The sequence below is a fragment of the Jaculus jaculus genome, chromosome X (genome assembly GCF_020740685.1).
Source record: "Jaculus jaculus isolate mJacJac1 chromosome X, mJacJac1.mat.Y.cur, whole genome shotgun sequence".
In the NCBI taxonomy this organism is placed as follows: Eukaryota; Metazoa; Chordata; class Mammalia; order Rodentia; family Dipodidae; genus Jaculus; species Jaculus jaculus.
The window spans coordinates 131,374,480-131,395,002 of NC_059125.1; the positions used below are offsets into that span (position 1 = coordinate 131,374,480).

The following is a 20,523-nucleotide window of genomic DNA, read 5'->3' on the forward strand; positions in this document are numbered from 1 at the left end:
TTACCTGAAATTTATATTAAAATGCACTTCATATTGGGAGTGAATAAAAACATGACCAGTGATTGAAGAAAACTGGGCCTTTGGTGACTACAGAATCTGTCTATTTAATGCACAATCTTTTTTATGCCTTCATCTAATATTATTTTGTAGTTGGGAATACTTTAACTTTATGTCATTATATAATTATTATTTATTTGCACTAATGAAAGAGAATCAAAACCAATCATGTAAAATCATGGCTGGATGGATGGCTCAGTGGGAAAATATTTGCCTAGCTTGTACAAATCCTGAATTCAACCCCCCAGAACTGCAAAAAGCAAACAAAATTAATCATGTAAAAATAAGTCCTCTGGGACTTGAGGGTATCTCTAGGAACTTACCTAACGTGCCGATGTATTTGGCATTCTGCATAGATCAGACATAGCAAGCAGCATACCCGTTTATAGGACTGTCAGCTGACAAGACCCACACCCACTAAGTACTGCAAGTCTTTCAGATATAAAAAAGAAAGCTCCACAGTTTCAACAAGATAAGTTTTTTTTCTTTTTTTGTAAAACTTTTAAAAAATATTTGGTATTTATTTATTTATTTGACACAGAAAGAAGGAGAGCAAGAGAGAGAAAGAAAGGGTGCACCAGGGTTTCCAGCCACTGTAAACGAACTCCAGATGCTTGTGCCCCCTTGTGTATCTGGCTAACGTGGGTCCTGGGGAATCGAACCTGGGTCTATTGGTTTTGCAGGCAAATGCCTTAACCACTAAGCCATCCCTCCAGCCCAAGAGAATTTACTTTTCATGATTCAGAAGATTGGATGGAGTTAGAATATATGATAAAGTCTGGAGATTACATTAAGCAAGACTTTTATAGAGTTGGTTCACTTTCTCCCAATTTCTGAGATTTCTGATCCTGCTGCTTAGGCTGTTACTCTGGTAAGAACTTTGTGCATCCTTTTCCATGTCCCTGTGTTTCAGAAGTGCTTGGATTTAAGGTCCTAATCTGTCAAGAAACCTTTCTTTTCCAAAGATTTTGACAGCTTTTAGATTTCATTGTTTTCTAGCTTTTCTTTCTTTTCTTAAAAAAAAAAAACAGCTGTTGATGTATGTGTATGTTCATGTGAGTGAGTTGGGCACACACGTGTCAGATGATGGTCTTGTGTGTTCTCACCTTCCACCTCTTTTTGAGGCAGCATCTCTCATTGTTCACGACTCTGCCAGCCTTGGTATGTGAGCTTCTGTCTTTGCTTTCAGCTTTTATGTGGGCTGGGCTCTGGGGATCTGAACTCAACTACTCACACTTGCATGGCAAACACTTGATCCATGAGCCACCTCTCCCCAGCGTTGTCTTTTAGCTTTCTGTTTAGACCTTGTAAGTAGTGTTACATTTCCGTTTATGTGAAGTATTTTTCAAAATGCTATTTTTAAAAAAGTAGTAGTTGAAAGCCGGGCGTGGTAGTGCATGCCTTTAATCCCAGCACTCGGGAGGCAGAGGTAGGAGGATCACCATGAGTTCGAGGCCACCCTGAGACTACATAGTGAATTCCAGGTCAGCCTGGGCTAGAGTGAGACCCTACCTCAAAAAAAAAAAAAATAGTGGTTGGGGTGTGGTGGCGCACACCTTTAATCCCGGCACTTGGGAGGCAGAGGTATGTGGATCACCATGAGTTCGAGGCCACCTTGAGGCTCATAGTGAATTCCAGGTCAGCCTGGACTGAGCTAGACTCTACCTCAACCCCCCCCCCCCAAAAAATAGTGGTTGATACACAATCACATAGAAACCTGTTTGACTCTCATATGCAGTGTCATTCTTTTTAGGATTTTTTTTTTTTTTATCAAGGTAGGGTCTCACTCTGAGCCAGGCTGACCTGGAATTCACTGTGTAGCCTCAGGGTGGCCTTGAACTCACGGCCATCCTCCTACATCTAACTCCCAAATACGGGGATTAAAGGCATGCATCACCACAGCTGGCTTTGCTTTTTGGGAATTTTTAACAAGTTAGATAACTTAGTTAACTAGGTTGGTCAGGGGCCACTCTGTTCTCGATGATGGATATGTGAGGTGATACGCTAAGCAGTGATCTCAGAGTAATGGGACATTATTGACATCTCTGAATCTTTGTCCCAACTATACTGTCCTGGATTCTAGTTTTGTTTTTTTTTTTAATTTATTTATTTGAGAGAGAAAGAAAGGTAGAAAGAGAGAGAAAGAGGAAGAAGAGACTGAGAGAGAATGGGCACAACAGGCATCTTGCTGCTTCAAACAAACTCCAGACACACGTGCCATTTTGTGCACCTGACTTTAATTTTTTTTCTTATACTTTAAGGTTTTATTTGTTTTTATTTCTTTTTTTAATCTTATTTTATTTTTTCTCAACTTTTAAAAACATTTTCCATGCTTATAAAAAATATCCCATTGTAATACCCTCCCTCCCCCCACTTTCCCCTTTAAAATTCCATTCTCCATCATATCCCTTCCCCATCTCAATAAGTCTCTCTTTTATTTGATGTCATGATCTTTCCCTCTTCTTATGATGGGCTTGTGTAGATAGTGTCAGGCACTATGAGGTCATGGATATCGAGGCCATTTTAGGTCTGGAGGGAGCACGTTGTAAGGAGTCCAACCCTTCCTTGGGCTCTTACGTTCTTTCTGCCACCTCTTCCGCATTAGACCCTGAGCCTTGGTAGGTGTGATCGAGATGTTACTTGGTACTCTAGTCACTTCTTTCCAGCACCATGATACCTTCTGAATTGTCCCTAGGTCACTGCCATCTGAAAAGAGAAGATTCTGTATCCAAAGTGAGAGTAGCATTAATATAAGGGTATAAATATTAAGAGAAGTGCTTACCGGGCAGTTTGATAAGCATAGTATATACACTTATCCAGACAGCAGCAGATGTTACACCCCTAGGGATCATGACTACCCCTATTTTAAGTTTTCAGTATCAGGGATGTATTCCCTCCCTTGGAGTGGGCCTCCCGTCCAATTGGAGGGCATGACAGACATGCCACTATTGCACCTGTTGGCTCATTTGGCCTGGCTGGCCAATTATAAGGCTTGCAGTGTTCACTGTTGAGTATCTTCACTGGTGGTATCTTTTTCTCCCATTGATCGGCATGCGGAATGGCTTCTTCCAGCTTTCTGTCAGCTGGTCTACATAGAGGAGGTTATCAGCTCAGTTCCAGCAGAATTTCTCAATGGCCTTGCACTAGCTTTAATTTTTAAAAATATTTTATTTATTATATTTTTATTTGTTTGACAGACAAAGAGGGAGGGTGAGAGGGGGAGAGAGAGAGAGAATGAGCATGCCAGGGCTTCTAGCCACTGCAAACAAATTCTAGACTCATGTGCCACCGGTTTACATGGGTACTGTAGAGTTGAACCTGGGTCCTGAGGTTTCGCAGGCAAGCGCCTTAACCACTAAGCTATCTCTCCAGCCCCTGGCTTCTAGTTTTTATTGGAGACGGTATTATACTTTAAAAATCAAAAGAAAGATAAAAACAGCTGTAAGGTGAGCTCGTCCTAGTTTTGTTTTGGTTTCTGTGTCCTGTGAAAATGTCTTAGATACCCTGTCCCCTTCTCTAAGTGCTGTTTTTTTTTTTTTTCTTTTGTTTTTTTGAGGTAAGGTCTCACTCTAGCTCAGGCTGACCTGGATTTCACTATATAGTCTCAGAGTGGCCTTGAACTCATGATGATCCTCCTACCTCTGCCTCCCAAGTGTTGGGATTAAAAGTGTGTGCCACCACATCTGGCTCTTAAGTGTTTTTGACCATGTTTTCTTTACCTTACAAGCTCAACACTCTGATTTTTATACCCTCCTTTGTATTCTGTACATCCATTGTAATGTTCTTGAAGCGGGTATCCCAAAAGTACTTAACCACATTGCTTGGCTCTGAGAATCTGTATCTATATGCTGGTAGTGTGCCACAACGAAGCTGGAGGAGGCTGTTATAAAAAATGGCTCCATCTAGTCACCCAATTCTAGCTTTTTCCCCCAAACATTCTCTTTCTGCCTTTAAGTTGGCAACCTCTCATTTTACTACCACAGCTCATGAGAAAGTAGTATTTTTCCTTTTGGTCCTTAAGACCTTTTGGAGCCTGGATATCATTCTTGGCTTTGCTTATTCAGTTGACTAAAGAACAGGTATGTTCTACTGTCTGGTTCCTACTGTATTTTAGCTAAGTCTTAGTCTTTGATTTCTTTGTGTGTCCTCTCATGCATGACTTAGTTCCTCTGTCATCTGTGGGTCAGTCCTTGAGACACTTACTCTGTGGCATAACTTACTTACATTAGCATAGCTTCTGATGATTAGGATCACTTCTGGCCATACTGCGGAGATGCCATGTAGTTACTTGTATAGTACAAGGCTTCCTTTTTCAAGCTCACCAGTTTGGAATTGGTAATTAATTGAGGTTTACCTGGCTCCCAGAAGCAAACTGAATAAGGAATAAAATCCTTATCAATGACAAACGTTTTATTTTGATTTAAAACAAGAACATGAAATTAGGATACAAACAAGATAAGCTAAGAGTTAACATTTATACCTATATTGGAGGAAGTAAACTAGATCTCAACAGAATATGTAGGTCAGCCTTTTGGGGGGGGGACGTTGGGGAAGGTCCACCATTCTTGAAAAACATGTTCCTGTCAGGTTAACTTTCATTTTCCTCCATTTGTGGGACCTGGGGTACAGTGAATGCATGGTGATAAATAACCGCTGATAGTCATTCTGGAGGACCACTAGCTTTAAAGACTGTGACAAACTAAAGAACAAATGTTTCGTGCATAGGCACATACTAAATACCATTACTAGGGTAACCGACTAGTTCTTGCTGTTGTAATGGCTAGAACAGTCCTATCTTCCACTTTTTTTCTCAAGAGAAGATCTGTTGGGGCTGGAGAGATAGCTCAGTGGTTAAGGTACTTTCTTGCAAAGCCTACAGCCTGGGTTCAGTTCCCCAATATCCACATTAAGCCAGATGCATAGAGTGGCATATGCACCTGGAGTTCATTTGCAGTGGCAGAAGGCCCTGACATGTCCATTTAATAACAAAATAAAGTTACAATCAACAGATTTACTAATCACTGCCTAATTAGGCACAATGTTAGTCTTTGTATTAATTCAGGTCAGGGCTAGGGAGGTAACTCCATGGGTTAATATAACAGTTACACACGCACGCGCGCGTGCGCACGCACATGCACACACACACACACACACACACACACAAAATCATAGAAGGAATTGATGGATACAGTCTATATAGATCTTTAAAAAAATAATAATAATAAGCGTGGAGGGGGCTGGAGAGATGGCTTAGCAGTGAAGGTGCTTGCCAGGAAAGCTAAAGGACCCAGGTTCAATTCCCCAGTTGCACATGTAAAGCCTGATGGTGCATGTGCCTGGAGTTGGTTTGCAATGGCTGGAGGCCCTGGCATGCCCATTCTCATTCTCTGTGTTTACCTCTTTCTCTCTCTCTCAAATAAGTACATTTTTTTAAGCCAAATAGGAGAGTAAAAGCCTACTTCGGAAAAAAAAAAAAAAGCCAAATAAGGGAGGAAAAACGTAAGATCTATGATGAATACTCTATATATCTTATCCCCTTGGAGCTGAGGGAAAATGAATTACTTCAGAGGTCAGCATATATTAGTCTTACAGATAACAGCTATTTTTCTCTTGTACATCTCAGGTAAGCAGGCAAACGTAAAATTTGTATTTTAGTATGATTATGGGCAATTTTCTAATATGTTACTACCTTACCGTAAATCTGTATGTCTATGTATAAACATTGCATAAAATACATCCTGTGAATTCTGGGTTAACCAAATTCCTACTCCAGAGGGGCAGCATGGTACATATTGGTCATCCGAGCACTTGGGAGCCTGAGACAGGAGGATCAAAAGTTCAAGACCGGACTGGGCTGCAGAGTGAGATTATCTCAAAAAATAAAACTCGGCAGGCATATTGACTCATGCCTGTAATCCCTGAACTTTGGAGGTTGGGGTAGGATTGCTGTGAGTTTGAGGCCAGCCTGAGCTACAGAGTGCCTTTCATGTCAGCCTGGGGTGGGGTGAGTCCCTGCCTCAAAACCCAAGTGGCCCATTTTATTTATTTATTTATTATTTATTTGACAGAAAGAAGGGGAGAGAGAGAAAGAAAGAATGGGCGCGCCAGGGCCTCCAGCCACGGCAAACGAGCTCTGGACATGTGTGCCCCCTTGTGCATCTGGCTAATGTGGGTCCTGGGGAATCAAACCTGGGTCCTTCGGCTTTGTAGGCAAAATGCCTTAACTGCTAAGCTATCCATCCAACCCCCAAGTGGCCTATTCTTGAAATTAAAGTTTTCCATCAAGATATTTTTGCTAATATGTCTTTCTTGGTTGAAAGAAACTGACAACAAAAGCTAAGTAAGCTTTTATTTACTCTAGAAAGTTATCTGCCCTATGTTGCTGAAGTTAAATGGTTTATGGAATGGATTTGTTTTATCAGAAGAGCTTAAACTGCTTACTTTGGACATATCTGAATGTATGAGCAGGCCAAAACAATATTGTGCTATGTTTGGGACTTTTAGTTTATGTTGGTTTATGTTTCATTCTCACCTAACTGAGGACTAGGTATTGTATGCATTTGCTAGTGTATGCCAGATGCATTTTTAAGGTAATTTTTACATAACAAAGTGCTTTACCTGTTACAGAAATGTCAGAAAGTGCAGGGAATTACGAAGACCATCCAGTGATAGCCACTCAGCATTTTGCTATATTTACATTCACCTGTTTTCAAAGAATATGAATTATAAGCAAAATTAGGGTAGAAATTCAGTTCTTTGTATACTGTCTCTTGTTGTTTTTTTTTTTACTTGACATTATAGATAACCCTTTTTTCATGTCATTAAAATTACTGTGACTCTGGGCTTGGAGCTGCTTGCCTGTACACTCAGCACTTGGGAAGCTGAGGCAATAGAACTGTAAATTTGAGGCCAGCCTGGACTACATTATGAGGCCCTTTCTCAAAAAAAAGGAAAGGGGGGAGGGAAGGAAGGAAGGAAGGAGAGAGAGAAGGAAAGGGAGGGAAGGGAGGGAGGTAAGGAGGAAGGCAAGAAAAGGGAGGGGAGGGAAGGAAGGAAAGGAAAGGAAGTTTTCTTTTCCTCAGAAGGAGCAGCAATAGAATATTCCTTCACACAAAGCTGGCCTTGGTGGCACATGTCTTTCCCAGTACTCAGGAGGCTGAGGAATGAGAATTTCTGTGAGTTCAATGCTAGCCTGAGACTACATAGTAAGTTCCACGTCAGCCTGGGCTAGAGTGAGACCCTATCTTGAAAAACCAGAGAGGGAGGGGGAGAGGGAGAGGGACTAGGACTGGAGAGATGCCTTCGTGGTTAAGGTACTTAGCTGAGAAGTCTTAGGGACCCAGGTTTGATTCCCCAGTACCCACATAAGCCAGAGGCACATGGTAGTGCATGTGTCTGGAGTTTGTTTCCAGTCACTAGAGGCCCTGGTGTACCCATATTCATTCTCTCTCTCCTTCTCTGATAAATTAATTAATTAAATAAATAAGAATATTTCTTCACATAGATATTCTATATTTGAGCATTTTTCAGATGTTGCTTTCCATGGTTTGGTTTACATTTGAAACTATTATATAGACAATTCTGCAATAAATATGCTTGAATTAAGGTTCTCTAAAGGAACAGAGCTGATAGAATGAATATGTTAAATTCGCTTACAGGATACAGGCTGGCCAGTCTAACAGTAGCTGTCCACAGATTGGGGAGGCTGAGAGCCCAGTAGCTGCTCAGTCCTTGAGGCTGGATGCCTCAGCAGTACCAGTCTGCACTGAAGGCCTGGAGGATTCCTGGGGAGTGGCTTGTCTTCAGTCCGCATTGGACAGCTGATGGAGCTGGTTCCAGTGTCTGAAAGACAGCTGAAACTGGCTAGATGCACACGCCAGCGAGCAGCACAAGTAGCCAGAGTTAAGGCCCTGTGTTCTCTTGGGAGCTTTGTTACATGCCCACTACCAGAAGCGCTGCCCACTCTGGGGAAAGGCCTTCCTCCACCAGTCCTTACTGGAAATGCCTTCACAGACCCCCCCCAACAGGCATATCTCTTACTTGATTCTTAATCTGATTGAATTGACAATAGAATTGAACAGTTGCAGTTCTTGTGCATAAATTATTTGTGCCTGGTTATATTTTGACTAGATTTGTAGAAGTAAACTTACTGGAGCAGGACTGCAGAGATGGCTCAGCTGTTAAAGCAGTTGCCTGCAAAGCCTACCCACCCAGATTCGATTTACCAGTACCCACAAACGGCCATATACACAAAGGGGCACATGGCATCTGGAGTTCATTTACAGTAGCTGGAGGCCCTGGGGTGTGTGTGGGTGGGTGGGTGTCTTTTTCTCTTCTTTCTCCTTGGAAATAAATAAATAAAATATTTTCAAAAATACTTGAGAGCTGGGTGTGGTGGCGCACTCCTTTAATCCCAGCACTCGGGAGGCAGAGGTAGGAGGATCGCCGTGAGTTCGAGGCCACCCTGAGACTACATAGTTAATTCCAGGTCAGCCTGGGCCAGAGTGAAACCCTACCTCGAAAAACCAAAAAAAGAAAAAAAAAAACTTGAGCATAGGCTTTAACCCTTTAAAGGCTGTTTGATAAAGAAGACAAATCAAGCCAGGCGTGGTGGTGCATGCCTTTAATTCCAGGCCAGCTCTGGGCTAGAGTGAGATCCTACCTTGAAAAACTAAAACAAAACCAACAGAAAATGTCCAGAGTGTCCTCCAATTGCCAGCAGTATTGTAGAGTGCCCACCTCACTGTATCTGGTAGTTGTTAGTTCAGTATATAGCATTGCTAATACTGACTTCTTTCACTTTTGATTGCTAATTTAATATAGTAATTTGTTTCCAAAACTTACTATTCAGGGCTAGCATCAAACTCACAATCCTACCTCAGCCATTCCTAGGTGCTGGGATCACAGATGTATGCCAGAGTTTAGAGCAAGGCATTGAGAAACCAGAAAGCAAAGTGTTTCTGTCATTTTTTGGCGGGGGGGTTCGCTTTTTACCTTACTGTGATTTTTTTTTTTTTTTGAGGTAGGGTTTCACTCTAGTCCAGACTGACCTGGAAATTGCTGCGTAGTTTTAGTCTAGCCTCGAACTCATGGCAATCTTCCTACCTCTGCCTCCTAAGTGCTGGGATTAAAGGCATGTACCATCACCCCCAAACCTTACTGTGATTTTTTTTCTTTTCAATTTTTTTTTTATTAACAACTTACATGATTATAGAAAATATCCCATTGCCAGGCGTGGTGGTGCACGCCTTTAATCCCAGCACTGGGGAGGCAGAGGTAGGAGGATCAAGGTAGGAGGATCACCGTGAGTTGGAGGCCACCCTGAGACTACATAGTTAATTCCAGGTCAGCCTGAACCAGTGAGACCCTACCTCCAAAAAAAAAAAAAAAATCCCATGGGGCTGGAGAGATGGCTTAGCGGTTAAGCGCTTGCCTGTGAAGCCTACGGACTGTGGTTTGAGGCTCGTTTTCCCAGAACCCACGTTAGCCGGATGCACAAGGGGGCACACGTGTCTGGAGTTCTTTTGTAGTGGCTGGAGGCCCTGGCACACCCATATTCTCTCTCTCTCTCTCTCTCTCTCTCTCTTTCTGTTGCTCTCAAATAAATAAAAATGACAAAAAATTTTAATAAAAGATGTTCATTTAAAAAAATATCCCATGGTAAATGCCCTCCCTCCAACTTTCCCCTTTGAAATTCCATTCTCCACCACATCCCCTCCCCATCTCAATCAGTCTCTTTTGTTTTGATGTCATGATCTTTTCCTCCTATTATGAGGGTCTTATGTAGGTAGTGTCAGGCACTGTGAGGTTATGGATATCCAGGCCATTTTGTGTCTGGGGGGAGCACGTAAGCAGTCCTACCCTTCCTTTGGCTCTTACATTCTTTCTGCCACCTCTTCTACAATAGACCCTGAGCCTAGGGAGGTGTGATAGAGATATTGCAGTACTGAGCACTCCTGTCACTTCTTTCCAGCACCATGATGTCTTCTGAGTCAACCCAAGGTCACTGTCATCTGAAAAGAGAAGATTCTCTACCAAAAGTGAGAGTAGCATTAATATAAGGGTATGAACATTAAGAGAAGTGCTTACTGTGCAGTTTGATAAGCATTTACTGTGATTTTTAAAAAATTATTTATTTACTTGAGGGAAAGATGCAGGTGAAAGAGAGAGAGAGAGAGGATGGGAACGCCAGGGCCTCTAGCTACTGCAAATGGACTCCATATACATGTGCCACCTTGTGCATCTGGCTTTACGTGGGTACTGGGGAATCAAACCTGGGTCCTTAAGCTTTGCAGGCAAGCACTTTAGCTACTGAGCCATCTCTCCAGCTTGTTTTTTTTTTTTCCTCTATGACATCTCTAGCTTGGTAGGCAGCCACATTGAAAGTCCACTGGGTACAGTTCACTTTGACTTGTGAAATCAAAACCATTAGTAGACATTGTTATGTGCTACTTAAAAAGTATTATTTCTAAAAATAGAGCAGGAGCTAGTTAATCAGTATTAAGTTATCTAATAAATTCAGAATGTAAGATGTATTAAAATATGTTGAAAGAATTTGTTCTTTTATATTTAACCAAATAAATTGAGGTCGATGAACATGTTTTTACAATATAATCAATTTGACATCACAGAACATTTCTCAGAACTCAAAATATTTAAAAAACTGTAATTCTTTTATTCTTTTTACTGTTCTCATTTTATTTTAGTAGGTTTCCAAATAGATGAGGATTCTTCCCAAGCATTTTCACTGTTTTTTTTTTTTTTTTTGTTTGTTTGTTTTGTTTTGTTTTGTTTTTCGAGGTAGGGTCTCACTCTGGTCCAGGCTGACCTGGAATTCACTCTGTAGCCTCAGGGTGGCCTCGAACTCATGGCAATCCTCCTACCTCTGCCTCCCGAGTGCTGGGATTAAAGGCGTGCTCCACCACGCCCGGCTTTCACTGATTTTTTTAAATTGAATTATGTCAGAAGTATGGATTTTAAGAAATTATTTTTGTTTATTTGAGAGGTAGAGAGAAAGAGGAAGGTAGACTGAGAATGGGCACACCAGGGCCTTTAATCCCACCACACGGAACTCTAGACACATGTGCCACCTTGTGCATCTGGCTCAATGTGGGTCCTGGGAAGTCAAACCTGGGTCCTTTGGCTTTGCAGACAAGTGCCTTCACTGCTAAGCCATCTGTCTAGCCCTGATTTTTTTTTGTTGTTGTTGTTATTGTTAAATTTAGGACCTTATGCCTGCTAGGAAAGCAGTTTACTACTGAGCTATTTCCTTAATCAACTGATTGATTTAAGTAGAAATGCTAAGGAAAAAAATTCTCATGTGAGATATTTTCCCCAGTTACTGATATACAGGAAAATATAGATTGCCCAACAGATCTATTTTTTTTTGTTTGCTTTTTTTTTTTTTTTTTTTTTTTTGAGGTATGGACTCAATCTAGCCCAGGCTGACCTGGAATTCACTATGTAGTCTCAGGCTGGCCTCAGACTCACAGTGATCCTCCTACCTCTGCCTCCCGAGTGCTGGGATTAAAGACATTCACCACCATGCCCAGCTAAGAGGTCCATTTTTTAAATAATATTTAATATTAGCTCAGATCCATGATTTTACAATATTTCAATTTTTCTCTTACCTGTAGTAAAATAATAGACATTGTAACATTCTGTTTTTTTAATTTTTATTTATTAGAGACAGAGAGAGGGAGAGAGAGAATGGGCACACCAGGGCCTGTAGCACTGCAAATGAACTCCAGACGCATGTGCCACCATTATGCATCTGTCTTATATCGCACCTGGAGAATCGAACCTGGGTCCTTTGGCTTCACAGTCAAGCGCCTTAAGCGTTCAGCCATCTCTCCAGCCCTATTTTTTTTTGTTTTATATATTGGGGGGGTCAAGAAAGAGAATGGGTGTGCCAGGGCCTCCAGCCACTGTGTACAAACCCCAGACATATGTGCTACCTTGTGCATCTGGTTTATGGGGGTACTGGGAATCAAACCTGGGTCCTGAGATTTTGCAGGCAAGTGCCTTAACCACCACACATCTCTACAGCCCAAACATTCTATTTTTAATGGATAAACAAACAGCATAATTTTACTTACTTTTTTCCAGAATCATTTTCTTGAAATTATTTCTAAGCCCAGCATGGACACATAACTTTAATGCCAGCACTCAGAAGGCTGAGGTAGAAGGATCACTGAATTCAAAGCCTGCCTGGGCTACAGAGTGAGTTCTAAAACACTCTGTACAAAACTGAGACCCAGCCTCCAAATAAACAAAAACATACATTCAGATTATTTCTAGTAAAGAAACTAGGAAAAGTAACATTAATTACAATTTTTTTCAATAACCACATTGTTTTTCTTGACAGAAATTTATATGTGTTTATTAACCTGTTAATCAAAGTATTTGCAAAGTCACACTTTGATTTTTTTTTTTTGTCCTATAGATGTGTTCTTTGTGCCATTGTCCTGGAGCCACAATTGGCTGTGATGTGAAAACCTGTCACCGGACGTACCACTACCACTGTGCGTTGCATGACAAGGCTCAAATCCGAGAAAAACCTTCACAAGGAATTTACATGTAACTATTGAACTTCTCTTTAAATATTTATGTATTTTACAAACACAGAGAGAGAGAAACAGACAGAGAAAGGGAATTGACATGCCAGGGTCTCTAGCCACTGCAAATGGACTGCAGACACATTCTCCACTTTGTGCATTTGGCTTTACATGGGTACTGAGGAATCGAACCTGGGCTGTCAGGTATTGCAAGCAAGTGCCTTAACTGCTCAGCCATCTCCCCAGCCCTTCTCTTTAAATTCTCCTCTTAGGTTGGAGAGATGACTGAGCGGTTAAGGTACTTGCCTGCAGAGCCTAAGGACCCAAGTTTTGTTCCCCAGATCCCACATCTGGCAGATGTACATGGTAGCACATGCATCTCGACATCCTTTGCAGTGGCTAGAGGCCCTAGTGTGCCAATTCTCTCTGTGTCTTTCTTTCCTCTTTGATAAATAAATAAAAATTAAAAATTACATACTCTTTTTTAGGCCTTTCAAAATTTTCCCCCCAAATATTTCATCATTATAAGCAATGCTTTTTAAAAAGATACTTTATTTTTTAAGTATAATATATTTTATTTATTTATTTATGACAGAGAACGACAGAGAGAGAGAGAATGGGCATACCAGGGCCTCCAGCCACTGCAAATGAACACCAGGTGCATGCACTCCCTTGTGCATCTGGTTTATGTGGGTCCTGGAAAATTGAATTGGAATCCTTTGGCTTTGCAGGCAAATGCCTTAACTGCTAAGCAATCTCTCCAGCCCTTATTTATTTATTTGACAGAGAAAGAGGGAGGGAGAGAGAGAGAATAGGTACACCAGGGCCTCCAGCTACTGCAAACGAATTCCAGACGCAGGCACCCTCTTGTGTATCTGTCTGATGTGGGTTCTGGGGAATCGAACCTGGGTCCTTTAGCTTTGCAGGCAAACCTTAACTGCTAAGCCATCCCTCCATCCCATAAGCAATACTTTTGATAAACAATTTAATGTCTAAAAAAATTATGTAGGAGTTTTGGGTTTTGTTTTTGTTTTTTGTTTGTTTGTTTGTTTGTTTATTTGATGTAGGGTCTTGCTGTAGCCCAGGCTGACCTGGAACTCACTATGTAGTCTTAGGCTGGCCTTGAACCCATTGCAGTCCTCTTACTCTGCTTCAGAAGTTCTGATATTAAAGGCGTACGCTACCACGCCTGGCTTGTTTTATATAATAAGTTTTTTTGGATCCTGTTTGTGAATGAGGTAAAGTATACACCTTAAGAATTGTTTAATTTGTTTACAGTCCTATAAATGTGTGTGTGTGTGTGTGTGTGTGTGTGTGTGTGTTTTGTTTTTTCAAGGTAGGGTCTCACTCTGGCCCAGGAGGACCTGGAATTCACTATGTAGTCTCAGGGTAGCCTCAAACTCATGGCAATCCTCCTACCTCTGCCTCCCGAGTGCTGGGATTAAAGGTGTGCACCACCACGCTCATCTCAGTGTGTGTGTATATATATATATATTTTATTATATTCACACCTCATTGTCCTCTCTTATCCCTCTCCTATACCTGTTGAGCCCCTTCTTCTTCCCAACTCATCCTCCCCCTCCTTTCAGTTTTTGTGACCCATTGAGTTAAGTTAGGGTTGCTGGGGTGAGCATAGGTAGGGTATTTACTGGAGCATGGGCAGCTTGCCAGATTCCACGTCACTGAAGAACAGATGGGGCCTCGTGAGCCCTTCTCCCATTGTGACTTCCTGTGGGGCCCAGTCTTGCTCATGTCTTGTGTAAGTAACTGCGGTTGCCATGAGTTCCTGGCGTTCTTCCCTGTCCTCTGGCTCCTACATTCTTTCTGCCCCTTGCCCCTTCTGTAGTGTTCCCTGATCCTTGAAGGTGGTGATACAAAATGGTCTCCTTTAGGGTTGAGCAGACAGTAGTCAATATTCCTAGCACTTAACTAAATCCCATTTTATTAATTTGAAAAATTAATTTAGTTTGCATATTTCATAATTTTGTATTCCTTCATTTTTTTCATCACAGGGTTTATTGTCGAAAACATAAGAAGACTGCACATAACTCTGAAGGTATGCCATTTAGCCACTTATTTTTCAACAGAAATTTGAATAAATAAAATATGAGTAACAGTACTGTTTTCTGCACACATACAAACATGTATATGCATACATATGTACATACATATAAACATAAGAGGGAAATATTTATACAAGTAATCTTTCCCATTTTTCATTCCTTCAGGTTTTAACAGTATTTATTCAATACCCTCTTAATGATATGATGGCCATATATGTTAATAGCTGAGAATTAAGATTCATGATCTGATTAATACATAAGTATGTGAACATATTGGATCAGGATACTTGAGTTATTTAAGGATGATTTATATATACTTATTAATACAGTTGTCTTCCATTTAATTGTCCGGATTTTGAAGCCCATAGTACCATCTAGTGGTGGAGAAAAGTCACTGCAGACTATGTAAAAGGAATGATTTTGACTACCTGTTTGCTCTTTAAATCTTATTAGTGAGAGAAATCAAGTTTCACACTTACAAGACAACTTTTTTTTTTTTTTGGTTTTTCAAGGTAGGGTCTCACTCTGGGCCAGGCTGACCTGGATTTAACTCTGCCATCTCAGGGTGGCCTTGAACTCATGGCGATCCTCCTACCTCTGCCTCCCGAGTGCTGGGATTAAAGGCGTGCGCCACCACGCCCGGCAAGACAACTTTTATTTTAATACAAATAGTAGTATTACTCTTAACTTCAGATCGTATGAGTTGTCTTGACTTTTGGGGTCTCTGTAGATCATTAGGGCCTCTTGTTTCAGTATACAGTATTTATAATCCTATGTTGGAATTTGAGGCATAACTTCACATTTCAAACACATCACAGGGGTTAGTGAATTTTGGCTTATAAAACATTTGTCTAGCTCAGACTCACTTTATAGTGAGTGCTTTGTTGGAAACAGCTGTTCTGATGAACACTTGTTTGGTTTTGTTGTAATTTGTGGTGGGTATTTTAGGGCTAGCTTCAACAGGTGTGCTGCACTAGTCTCTAGAGCAAAGGGACTGGTACCTGTGACAATTCCTTCAACATTTGCTATCTGTGTCCCGGTAGTTCGGATACTTCATATGTGAAAAATGCTGGAAAACGCAGCCTGTCATGTTCGACTTATGCAATGTAAACTGTTAGTATTAAATTCAAAAATAGTTGTGTAATGTAGCAATTTAATTTTCCCAGTTTACTGTTTTTTCATATTAAATACTCAAAACTCAGGTCAGCAATTTTGCTATAGAAAAAAATTATACTTTAAAAAATTAACAAAGTATTTTTTTCTTTTCTCTATAGCCCTGAGTATTTCAGCTTTTTGCCTAAGTTTTGAGTTATTACCATGTCCCTAAATTATTACATTTTCAGGCCCAGGAACTGTGACTATTTACCTATTAGTGGTGATGACCTTATATAGGCTAACTATAAAATGACTTGAGGGGTAGGGAGATTGCTCTGCGGTTATAGGTGCTTCTTTGAAAGCTTGGTAACTGAAGTTGAGATCCTCCACAGGCACAAACATATGTAATTGCAGGCACCTAAAGAAATGGGAGGAGAGGGCTGGAGAGATGGCGTAGCGGTTAAGTGCTTGCCTATGAAGCCTAAGGACCCCGGTTCGAGGCTCGGTTCCCCAGGTCCCATGTTAGCCAGATGCACAAGGGGGCGCACGCGTCTGGAGTTCGTTTGCAGAGGCTGGAAGCCCTGGCGCGCCCATTCTCTCTCTCCCTCTACCTGTCTTTCTCTCTGTGTCTGTCGCTCTCAAATAAATAAATAAAAAAAATTTAAAAAAAAATTAAAAAAAAAAAGAAATGGGAGGAGAAACCAGGAAAATCTGGAACTCACAGACAACAGTGGCAAGTGAGACCTTGTCTCAAGAATGTGGAAGATGAGGAGAAACACATCAAGGTGTCCTCTGACTTCCACACACATCCTTGACACACCATATACAACATACATATGCCCACAAATAAATACTAAAAACAGAAAAAATACAAGTGAAATGTTTAAAATGAACAAGAAAGCATTTTTTTTCTTTTCAAATTTTTTATTAGCAACTTACATGATTATTAAAAAATTCCATGGTAATGCACCCCCCCCACTTTCCCCTTTGAAACACCATTCTCCATCATATCAACCAGTCTCTTTTATTTTGATGTCATGATCTTTTCCTCCTATTATGATGGTCTTGTGTAGGTAGTGTCAGGTACTATGAGGTCATGGATATCCAGGCCATTTTGTGTCTGGGGGGACCACGTAAGCAGTCCTACCCTTCCTTTGGCTCTTCCATTCAAGAAAGCATTTCTGATTGAAAGTAATTTTTTCTATTCGTGGTCACAGCTGAGGATAGTTCTAGAATTACACACAGGCTCATGAACTAGAGATAAAGTAGATTTGCCTGTGTCACCAAAAAACCTGAAGTCATAATTTGAGAGCAATTAGTTATAATAGATAGCATGCATAAGATATACAGAACACATTCATGGGAGGTTTACCTATGAAGAAGTTTCATTCAAATTAAGACTTTTGTGCACTTGGCATATAGATGCCATTTCAGGTGTGCAGAGATCAGAAATCAACCTTGGGGTGATTCTTCTCTCCTGCCATCCTTTGAAACAAGGTCTGTCTTGTCGTTGCTGCTTGTGAGTGTCTGCATTCTCTTGGTTCCCTCTCCCATTACCATAGGTGTGTTGGGAGTACAGGGTAGTGTACCACTTCATTTCCAGCTTTACATGGTCACTGAGGATTGGACTCAGGTTAGCATTTCAAAGGCCAAGTTTGAGAAACCTATGTGTTACTAAGTTGGAGCATCAAATAAGTAGAATTATATTGCCCTTGTTTTCAGAATAGAGTCTTGAGGTAATGATAAAGATTCAGCAGGTTTGAATATAGAGAGTCTTTGATTAGAAGAAAAATCCCCTAAGGAGAGTTGAGAAGAGAACAGGACCTAGGATTGAACTTTGAAGAAGGAGCAGTTAAAGGTTGGATGTAGAAGGATGGACCTGCTGAAGGAAAAACAAGGGCTAGAGAGGTAAGAGGAAAGTCAGTATTTAGTCCTAGGAGACAGGGAAGAAAGGCCATAGTGCCAGCAGGAACTAAGTGGCCTACATTATATGCTGTTAAAAATATCCACTGGAGCTGGGCGTGGTGGCGCACACCTTTAATCCCAGCACTCGGGAGGCAGAGGTAGGAGGATTGCCATGAGTTCAAGGCCACCCTGAGATGACAGAGTTAATTCCAGGTCAGCCTGGACCAGAATGAGACCCTACCTTGAACCCCCCCCAAAAAATATATATATATATACACACACACCCACCCACTGGTCCAGTGACATTTGGTGACTTTATAGAGTGCTCCACTCTGAGTGGAATAGTAGGGACATAAGCCACTAAGGGATGAGGACTTTGAGACAAGGAACAAAGGTGTAAGCCCTCTAATGTGTTTGCTTGTGTGGGGCATCATAATAATGAGAAGAAAGTTTTTTTCTTTTTGTGCTAAGCATGGACTCAGGGCTTTGTGCTTTACTCCCAAGCTACACTGCAAGGCTAGATCTTACTCTTTAGAGTAATATTGAATTCACAGCAAAAACTGATGGGAAATACAGAATTCCCATATACGTCTTTATCCGTATCTGTAACAAAACTCAGGCTCTCTTGTCAAAATCTCATACCAAAGGATACATTGGTCACAATTTGTGAAGCAGAATTAATGCATCATCATCTTAAGCCCGTTTACATGTAGATTCACCCTTAGTATCGAATCTTCTGTTGAGTTTTGCATGTTTATAATGATGCATATCCACTTTTATATTGTCATGCATACTAGTGAAAGTGCCCTAAAAATCATCTTGTCTTTACTCTGAACCCCCAGAAACCACTGATTTCTTACTATTTCCATTGTTTTGCCATTTCCAGAATTCCATGTGATTGGAGTTCTATAGTAGATGGCTTTTCTAGATTGGCTTCTTTTACTTAATTGGCTCTTGGTTTTGATGGGGCAAGTGAGTGCTACTTAATGCATAAAACTTACGTGGAAGCCATTGAAAGGACAGGAAAGAAATCATCATATAAACAAAATGGTTATCTTAGCAGAGTGATATCCCAATTTTAATAAGGGAGAAGGAAGAAGATAGTTGGTTACTATTTGCTCTGTGGTTTTTTTTTTTTTCTGTGAAGAAAAATATAGGGAGTGGATAAGGGTTGGAAGTGAAGGACAGAGGTTTGAAAGAGTTAACATTGATGATGGAAAGAGGAAATTTACCTAGAGAAATACAATATTTCCAGACTAAGTTGGAGACCCAGTTGAAGTTTGCATCCATGAATTTATGTAATGGTACCTGATTACAAGGCCATATGACATTTCCTCTGTCAACTCAGGATCCATGGTATGGTGGAGAAAGTAGACAGACAGTTGATTGATTCAGACTTGAGGATTTAGCCAGATGTTGTGGTTCAGTCTAGAACCTCAACAGTTGGGATGTTGAGATGGAAGGATTGCTATGAATTTGAGGCTATCCTGGGCTGTAGTGTACGACTGTCTCAAAAAAGCAGAAAAATTGAGTAAGTAAAGTAATTGGAGTTTTGTCAAGTGTGTTCAATAAGAAACAGGCTAATGAAGGAGTTTAAGATACATGCAAGAGAGAAATTTGAGCTGGATAGGAGGAAGTGAAGTCAGGAGAAGAAGAAATAGGAAAGAGCGTATTGGAAGGTCCTGGTAAGGTTGAACAGTGGCACAGAAAATACTCGGAAAAGTAGCCATTGTTGGTGATTCGGAATTGGGTGTTTGATGAAGAACATCGTTGAAGATCCAGGAAGTGAGTGGCTAGGTGTTGCTTGTCCACTATGGACAGTTGAAAGCTGGCGTGAGACATGCAAGGTGGATGCTAAGCAAAGGTCTGCTGCATGAGGTAGAATGAGTACGAGTTGTCTCTTGTTAGCAGTAAGAAGTAAGTAGCACAGATCCTTCCTTCCCATCATGTTGTCTATTAGCCAGCAGAATTGGCATTATCTGGGAGCTTGTTAGAACTGTCTAATCAAGCCTTACCCTAACTTATTAAGTAGGAATTAACATATGCTCATCTTTGATTTACCATGTTCTACAAACTCTCATTGTAGGAACTTCAAACACAGAAGTAGAGAGAACAGCAAAATGAGCCCTCCTGCAGCCATCTGCCAGTCAGCATTCTTCAGCTCATAGCCCCTTTTGTTTCATCATCTCCCATCTGAATTAATTTGAAGTAAATCTCATAAATAGCATAGCATGTCTAGCATAGTAGAATCTCAACATTTCACATATTTGCTCTTATGCTGAATTTCCAACTTAAATGTATATGCATGCATATATATGTGTTTTTGAAAGCTGTTAAGATATTGCATAGGTGAGTAAAGACAAATGGAAAAACAATGGTCATTACAATGCTTGTAGTAGCAGAACAATGAAAGTAATGGGTTGTGTAATAAAGGCTGGTTAAATACAATGGATCATGAGCATTTCTTACAAGGAAGAAAGTAAATGTATATGTACTGACATGGAAGGTTGTCAGGCTACGTAAAAGAGAAAAGGCAAGATACAAAATAGTAGGCTTTGAATGCCATTTGTAGTTCAAACAACAAATATTTAAAAATCTTTTAGAAACATTTGCATACTTGGAAATAAAGCTCACATTTATGTTTATTTTATTTTTATTTATTTATTTGAGAGAGAGAGAGAAAGAGAGCGAGAGAGAGAATGAATGGGTGCACCAGGGTTTCCAGCCGCTGCAAATGAACTCCAGATGCATGCACCACCATGTGCATCTGGCTTATGTGGGTCCTGGAGAATTGAACCTGGGTCCTTTGCCCTTGCAGGTGAGCTCCTTAACCACAAAGCCATATC

At 40.7% G+C, this 20,523-nt stretch overlaps 1 protein-coding gene across 5 annotated transcripts in view; it reads left to right on the plus strand.

The window, feature by feature from the left end:
* Positions 1-20,523, plus strand: part of Phf6 (PHD finger protein 6) — a 74,385-nt gene that overhangs the window by 17,742 nt on the left and 36,120 nt on the right. For all 5 annotated transcript variants that reach the window (XM_045140912.1, XM_045140911.1, XM_045140913.1 and 2 more), the window contains 2 exons: positions 12,503-12,636; positions 14,627-14,670. In XM_045140912.1, the coding sequence (XP_044996847.1) occupies positions 12,503-12,636; positions 14,627-14,670 (178 nt within the window). The remainder of the gene's footprint in view (positions 1-12,502; positions 12,637-14,626; positions 14,671-20,523) is intronic.